This window comes from Etheostoma cragini, chromosome 5 (assembly GCF_013103735.1).
Source record: "Etheostoma cragini isolate CJK2018 chromosome 5, CSU_Ecrag_1.0, whole genome shotgun sequence".
Taxonomy (NCBI): domain Eukaryota; kingdom Metazoa; phylum Chordata; class Actinopteri; order Perciformes; family Percidae; genus Etheostoma; species Etheostoma cragini.
In genome coordinates, this window is record NC_048411.1 from 10,470,659 (window position 1) to 10,479,686 (window position 9,028).

Sequence of the window (9,028 nt, forward strand, 5' to 3'; positions counted from 1 at the left end):
CATACAGACAGACGGACAGATATACAGACAGACATACAGACAGACGGACAGATATACAGACAGACAGACAGACAGACAAACAGACAGACAGACAGACAGACAGACAGACAGACGGACAGATATACAGACAGACAGACAGACTTCTCCCATTTTAGTTAAATGTATTTGGTATCTTTGAAAACAGTGTAACTCTACCAGAAAAAGTAAATAGAGTGCTGTGGGTAGCACAGCATGAGTTAGTAATGACTTACCAGCAGGTTATTTGGTTTTTAAATGCTACTTGACCCATTTAATGATTAGACTGCTAGAAAAGTAGTGAGGTAAAATCTTAAAACAGATTTTAAAAATAAGTTACAAAGACAGGACGCAAATACAAATTATCCTCTGAAGCTACTCTGACTACAAAATCGGAAGAGAGAAGCGGAGGATCAAACACTTCATGGAGCTGAATTATGGAAGTAATCCAATTCATATTAAGGAGAGAACTCTTTGGAATGAGATGCTCTCCTCACCCCCACCACCATCCCTCTCTGTAATAGCCCCCCACTATCACACCCTTTATCAGTAAATGTTTGATTTGTAAATCCAGGCTGTCTTTGTTCTATACCTGAGAGGGAAAATTGAGAAAAATAGTGTAAAGAGACAAAGAATCATGTCATATATCAGAGTGAAACCGACACAGTAACAGTGTAGCATTGATCTCATAACCATGACATTGACCAACTGCCACTTTGCTCATTTGAAAGCCATGATGTCTCTTTTCTCATAGATGGGACAAATTCTCTGGGCGGGCCAAGGAGAGAAAAGAGGAGGTTACCAGATCTGCCCAACCAAGCTTCATTTTCTCAAAGGCAGAGCATGATATCCACGGCTTAGTTTACACCAATTTCCATTTTTAGCCACTGGGGGACCAGAGGCAGGCTGGGGGAGCTCATATTAATGTTACAAATCCTCATAAAGTGAAATTGTCATGCCATTGGACCTTTAAATCGATCCTATCCTCATCCCTATGCGCAGCACTCATAATGCTGTGACCTTGTCCCTGTGTGGAAGGAGACAAAGCAAATCACCTGCAATGGTGCAGGGATGAGATGCTCATATACACACATACATGGGCAAAAGCACATGCACAAATTAACCCACATGATATGAAACATGTCATATGAACCCCTATTAATGGTCGACCACACACCCTAAAAGCTTAGAGGTAGAGCAATAAATTATCAATATGGAGCAGAACCCGTTTCTATTATTATGGATCTCCATCACTCTCGCTCTGTGGACAGCTGGACGTTTGCACTTGACGGATGCATTGAAGCGGCTATCTTATCTTTGCACCGCAGGATGTTAAAAACGATGTGGCAAACAAACACAAAATCCAGGTTAGAGAAAAGAGAGGCTGTTTGAGCAGCTTATGGGTTTGGTTGCTTATTTGTTTTGGGGACAAATGTCTCTGTGCTTGCCACTGCCTCTCTCTCTCTCTCTCTCTCTCTCTCTCTCTCTCTCTCTCTCTCTCTCTTTCTCTCTCTCTCTCTCTCTCACACACACACACACTTTCTCATTTTTCTCAGGTCTATGATGCATTAAGTAAAGGTGTTTACATCCTACAGTAAAAGAGGTTAAGACACCAGATGTGCATATTTACACAATGATGATGATGATGATGATGATGATGATGATGATGAGTCGCATACACCTACAGATCTACAGTTTTCTCTTCACTGACGCACATTCTAAATGTTTAGATAAAGATAAATGTAAACGTGATTGAACTGATGTTTTAACTACAGCAAAGATGTTGGTGAAAATACATGAAAATACAAATAATACAGTGTGGATTGTAATTGTACTTAAGCTTTAATTGTTTGTTTTCAATTGTACAGCTGTAGTGCACATGAGTTGTTCTTTCAAGCAGAAGTTATTACATTCTCTGCCTTACTGAGGAATCTGATGTAATAACTAATGTATAACTCTGTCATTTCACACCTGATTGACCCGAGGTTCAGTGCTTTGTGATACCAAGGTCACTTCTTGCTTATTTTTTTTAACTAATTGCCTAATTCTAAAACAAGTATGAAGAGAGGGGAATAAAAACAACCCTCTTGACTCACATAGACATTCGGACAAATGACCATGTAATCTAAAATATAGTATAAATTCATACATGCATTACTTTAACAATAAGCTGATAAACTAGGCCCAGATGTCAACTTTTTGCTTGTTGATTGGAAATATCTCATTCTAAATATGTGTGCAGTGGTTGTCACCCAGCATAGTGACCGTGAGTAAGGAGTCCTTCACAGGGATGATCTGATCTGAAGTGTCCTTGAGCAAGACAACGAATATCAGTCGGCTCCGTGTGTGACCTCTGACCTCTCACGTTCTCCTCTCTGTGGTTCATTGACTGCTCCATGCTCGTTGTAGAATTGTAGAAGTTGTAGAGGAACAATTTTCATCAACTTTCCCCTTTTCCTTCATCTTATCTTCCTTTTTCAAATAATCTGCCAGTCTGCCAGTCCCCTTTTAAATCTGTTTCATGTTTTAATCTGATTAATCTGGGATCCCCACAGCCGCTCCATCTCGTTTCCTCTCCTGCTCCTTCCTACACCCTGTTGATTTGCTGACGTCATCCTCTCAGCTCGTGTAATGTGACCAACCATGTCTCCCTTACATGTTGTCTCATCAACCATCTTTCTTTCTTTCCCGCTCGTCTATTTCTTTTGATGTTTCCCTCCCTCTCTTCTATCCCACCGTCTTATCTCGCTGCCTCCTCTCAGTTGCAAGCACAAGTCAGAAAAAGGATTATGTCTCTTTAGTCATCGTTGGAGGAGCATCAAAGCGGCGCCGGCAAGTGGGGCAAAAATAGAAACCAATGCTATTTATAAGTTGTTTCAAAGAATAACTACCAGCCGAAACAATAGTACTGCCTCAGCATCACTAACAGACACACACACACAGCTACAAAAAACTAGTAAATAAAAGATAAATACCATCTCAGCAACACACACACACACACAACGCTCATCAACCTAGTAGAAGGCAAATGAAAAACAATACCAGCAACCACATGCATCTTTAAATAGACTAATGTATTGATAAGGTGACTTCTACAAGAATAGAAACGGAGTATTCAGCAGGATGTATTTCAAGCTGTCAAAAGTTCAAGTTATTACAAGCTATTTCTGTGCCATGCAATAATTTCTTCCACAGTATGGTGAATTAATGTCCGTAATTGCGGAACTTTGGCTCACTGGCAACTTTTAAATCTTTCATGCAAAGTGAGCCAATGTTACCCCACCCTTCAAACACACACACACACACACACACACACATATGTGCACACACACTTGTGGTGAAGCGTGTCGCTGACATCTGACTGATGTTGGCCTCATGAAGAACAGTGATCTCCCTTAATTATACATGATGTATCACAGAGAAGGAGAATGAAGGAAAGAAAGATATGGATGAACGATCTAAAAATAGAAAGTGAGAAAAGGTCGTCAGAGGAGTAAATACAAAGGTGAAAGTGAAGCAGAGAATTAGTGAGGATCGGGAGAAGTGAAAAGACAAGAGAGGAAAAGAGGTGAGGGAGAGATGGGAGGATGAGAAAGAAAATGAGTGAATGGTGAAGGAGAGAGAAGCTGAAAGCAGAGGAGGTCAATGTGTATTGATCTTGAAGTGTCTCTCCTGCAGCAGGTCTGACTTAACATCACCACTGAACATAGGAGCAGCAGGATGGACACATTCAACCCCTCGGGCAGTAGACACACTCACACACACACACACACACACACTCACACACACACAGACACACACACACACTCACACTCACACTCACACTCACACTCAAACACACACACACACACACATTCACACTCACACTCACACTCTCACACACACACACACACACACACACACACACTCACACACACTCACACTCACACTCACACTCACACACACACACACACAGACACACACACACACACGCACTCACACTCACACTCACACTCACACTCACACTCACACACACACACACACACACACTCACACTCACACTCTCACACACACACACACACACACATTCACACACACACACACACACACACATTCACACACACACACACACACACACTCACACTCACACACACATACACACACACACACACACGCACACTCGCTCTCTCTCTTCTTGCCTTGTATTCCGCTGTCAGGCTATACTTAGGGTCGCAGTAAACAATTTATAAATAATTATGCTCTGGTGTGTGCTGTTGCCATGTCTGGAGACCCAGAAAACTAAAATATTTTCAAAAATAACCATGTGCATCTACATGTCTGCATATTACGGTGGCCCTTAAGTTCAAACCACGACAGCAAACCCACGACAGCATCAGTTAGACTGAGACGGAAAGGGTAGGTTCACATTGACACTGATCCTCGTCGTGATTGTATGCACTCTCTGCAATTTACAAATGGGTTTGTGTATGGTTCAGTTGTTTTTTTCATTTGAACCATGACATAATCAAACCGGAATAACATGTGTTTTTTTTCATTTTTTTGTTTCAATTAAAAAAACTAAACAAATGCATAAAAACGCAGAGCCGTATTTCTGTGTTTTGTTTCTGAGTTTAAAACAATGTTTTGTTTGGGGTCTTTAGCAAATTCCTTTTTTCTTTTCTTTCTTTGAAGAATAAAAAAAATACTGTAATAAAAATCAAGCGTGTAGAATTCTGTAACATCCTGTGGTGATGTAATTTTCTTGTTTTTCGTTTTTTAAATGAGAAACCAAAAAGGGAAATACAGCTCTGCATTTTGATCATTTCTTGGTTCAAATGAAAAAAGAAACCATGAAAACGTACGCAGATCTATTTGTAAAATACCAACCAATCAGGACGAGGATCAGTGTCAAATATGTACCCACCCTTTCCTTTTCAGTCTTACCAATGTCGTCATGTTGTGGCAAAATGCTGTCACGTTGCGGCATTCACTGCCGTGGTTTGAACTTCAAGGCCACCGTAGTATATTGAGATATAAGACACATCCAGCTCTCCCTGATACCTTAACATATATGCATAATTAGGCTATGTGATCTTAAATCTTTTTAGTAATTAGTGTGGTAGAATTTGTTTGTAAATTGATATTCAACCTTTTTACCCATTAGTCCACTTTGTTAAGAGGAAAGACTATTTGTTAAGGGAATACTCTGAAAAGATGAATGTACTGTATTACATATGTTCTGTATTTATTTATGGTCATTTATATTTCTCTTGCCTATTTTGTAGAAGAAAAGGTTGTTATATTGCTGTTTTGTATACTTTGCCATGGCAATTTATCAGTAACATGACAATCAGTGAACTGCAGGCCTGTGAAAGGAAACGGGCTCAGATCAGCCTGAGTACATCGAGACAACATTTGGAGGGTAAAGAATGGTGTGCTAGAGAAGAGATGCGCCGCATGTTTTAGTTTTGATGGACAACTACCACATCACTTCACCAGTGTTGACAACTACACATGTTTTATGTCAAAATATGACCACAAAAAGTGTTTTCTCCTGGAACTCAAGGTCTGTGCCAACACTTCTTTAAAACTCCTTTTTTGAACTGCCTTTTATTAAATTTAAATTTGGGACTGTTCATTCATATCTTGCACTGTATTGTCCTGTTCGTTTCGTTTTATGTAAACATAACGTATTCTGTCTTTTTATTTTATTTTACTCGTAACATCAAATGTGTGTCTTTTTACATAATCTTGTGTTTCCATTATATCTTGTCTTACTGTTATGTATTTTATGTCTTATGCAAAGCAGATTGAATTGCCCTGTTCTTGAAAAGTGCTACATTTTTTGTACTTGCAGTAATGAGACATGTGACCATTCCAGTAATAAACCTTCATCCTTTTTTTTTTTGCCAAAATTGCATGTACTTTTATTGTTGCTTTTCAAGATATTATGAACCCTCATTTAATCATGATAATCGAGGCAGTGAGAAACAATGCGCTCCAAGGGGACCTGGCCAATGCATGCATAGTTTATGCTAAGTCAAGTACTGATACCTCTAGGAAAGACCATGGAAACATTCTCACATATTTAGTTGTGAGATTTGCTCACAAGCACAATTTGAGAACAATTTTATCATCTTTATTATGGCATTAATATTGTCTTTGGCATCTCATCTTGACTTACATATTCAGCACAATGCAGATAGCAGAAAATATAAATAAACAAAATAAGAAAAACAGACAAAGGATCGTGCAGAGAGAAAAATAAGATTAAGAGTAAGAGAGTAAGAGATGGAAGTCTCCATAGAGTGGAAAGAGGAGAAGTGCTTTTGTTAGGTAGCAGAAGTGTAGCATGAGGAGTACAGGATGTCATGAAATATGTAGGAAGGAGCAGCTCAGCACAGGAACACAAAGCCATTAAAGAAAGCCCTGGAAAAGGCAGTCAGCTAGAAATATAAATGTCCATTTCCTTATCGTGCATAAATACACAGACACACAGCAAAAAGCACATACACACCACTGGTGAAAAGGCACACTAATTTTGTCAGACGTGTAAACAGAGTTAAGCACACTTTTGTGCTTTCAAAGACGTACGAGCATGCAGGTATACAAGCGAGTGAGCACCAAAACAGTCACAATCTCTCAGCCTCGCTCCCCTCCTTGTATTTCAGGTGGCTTTATTGTGTTCTGTAAATCATTGATGGGATCCATGTAGGAGACCAGTGAGACAGTTAGTTTAACATGCAGCGAGTGTTTTCTGCATTTCAGGGACGGAGAAAAGGGCCGAAGCAGCTGACAACTTCTTCTGAAGGTGCTTTCTGGATGAGAGGAGGTGCTGCTCGGAGCTTACTGAGCTCTCAACTCTGTTCAACTCACTGGGTGTCAACAAGGAGGTGCTGCTTTGAAGGATTTGGTGCAATGCTGAAGATGTGATATAATATAATGTAATATAATTAAAGGTCCCATGACATGGTGCTCTTTGGATGGTTTATATAGACCTTAGTGGTCCCCTAATACCATATCTGAAGTCTCTTTTATATAGACCTTAGTGGTCCACTAATACCAGATCTGAAGTCTCTTTTATATAGACCTTAGTGGTCCACTAATACCAGACCTGAAGTCTCTTTCCCAAAATTCAGCCTTGGTGTAGAATTACAGCCACTAGAGTCAGTCCTAAAATGAGCTTTCCTTAGGACGTGCCATTTCTGAGTCTATAGCTTTTGAGAAAGAGGGGGGGGGGCAGTTTGCTTGTGGGTGGGCCAAATCCTCTGGGTGGGCAGAGCAGAGAAAATGGAGGTAACCTTGCCCCTTATGACCTCATAAGGAGCAAGATTCCAAATCAGCCCATCTGAGCTTTCATGTTACCAAAGGCAGAGCAGGATACCCAGGGCTCAGTTTACACCTATAGCCCATAAGCAGGCAGGGAGAACTCATGTTAACATTAAAAAAAAACTCATGAAGGGAAATTTCATGCCATGGGATAGTATTAATAGAATAGTGTGTATATGTTGTGAAGCATTGCACATATTCTTTATGCACTGTCCTTTATGGAAAATAGGCTATGTGCTCTATAATCATGCGTCATGGTTTGGCAGGTTCACAGGATTTTACTTTTACCTCTCTGGCAGCAGCTGCAGCTCAGGCCCGGGGCCCAGAAGCCACACATGATCTAATGTGTTTGTGGAAACAGGGGAGCAACTTAGACTTTCCTTTGTTTAGACAACAAAAAATGTATTAGATCTCAAATGGAAATTGTTAAAGCATATTATTAGGTTTCATTCCTTTTTTGCCAGTTTTTGTTTTCCAGTTGGATGGACTTCAGATGTAAATGTGTACTGCAGCTTAAGGAGAGTGACGCCACTGAAATATCACACAATAATAGCATTTAATCTAAACTTAACTTGGACACCACCCTCATTTTAAAGAAAGACAGGGAAAATGTTAATAATCAATCATTTGAGTCTCATAATCTCAGAGTTGCTACGAATGTTCTTTTTCCTCGATGTACAGGGACTTAGATGATTTCAAATATAAGGTAGTAATCAATAATAAAGGTAGGACTGTGACTAGCATAGTCGTTTAGAAAGAAAGTAAAGGTTGAGCGTTAGTCAATCTCCTCTGTTGCTCATATTATCTCAGCCTCCAAAAGATCATATCAGATTTGAACATAATAATTCCAACTGAAGGCATGGATTTCTGAAACTGAGTAGAGTTCATCCTTTTCTTTCAGCCTTTTAGTCTGACAATGCAGCTGAGTGCTTCACAGGTGGCAGGGCCACTTAAAGACCAGCTGGGTGGAAATAGCATCACCTCTAGGCAGACAGCCACAACTCTGTCTCTGTCTCTGTCTCTGTCTCTCTCTCTCTCTCTCTCTCACTTGCACTCTCTCTCATGATTGATTACAATCAATAGCCCAAACACCAGTCCTCTCTGCCATCATCATCATCATCATCATCATCACTATGATCACCACCACACCCAGCAATAGTGTGCTATGAATCAAACTTCATCCTAACTTCTCTCCATGTGGGTCACATCTTGCTTAAGCCCAACACACATTCGGATCACTATTGTGTGAGGCTTCTTTTTTCTCTTTTAGGCTACTGCATATCTCACATAGGCAGCATGGAGCAAAAAGCATGCAACCTTTCCTGTAAATCACAGCAGGAAGGAAACTAGAAGAACAGTACGTGCAAGTGGGTATGCTGTACAAAAATAACGATATAATCAGAGTAGGCTACTAACAAACAATATGGGGTTGTGATAGCCTTAAATCGAGAACAGTTTAATTCACCCATGTAATTAATCTGCCGTAACCATGTGATGTTTGCAATGATCACAAAGACGGCCGGGAAATCCATGAGGTCTACCCACCTGGATGCTGCAGGAGACCTCGGAGTCGTCCAGTAAGCGGATCGTGCAGAGGACCTCTTGGTCCAAGGAGCGGATGCTGGGGCTGCGAAACCGGAGCATTTTCATCCTTCTGTCGGTTCTGTTTCAGCTCGTCATCTCAGCGGGTCCACAGGCAGACTAG

The 9,028-nt window shown here is 40.4% G+C and overlaps 1 protein-coding gene across 4 annotated transcripts in view; it reads right to left on the reverse strand.

Moving 5' to 3' along the window:
- The window catches only part of frmd3 (FERM domain containing 3), a 47,594-nt gene extending 38,566 nt beyond the window's left edge, over positions 1-9,028 (reverse strand). For all 4 annotated transcript variants that reach the window (XM_034871120.1, XM_034871118.1, XM_034871119.1 and 1 more), the window contains exon 1: positions 8,869-9,028. In XM_034871120.1, the coding sequence (XP_034727011.1) occupies positions 8,869-8,973 (105 nt within the window). In that variant the 5' untranslated portion in view covers positions 8,974-9,028. The remainder of the gene's footprint in view (positions 1-8,868) is intronic.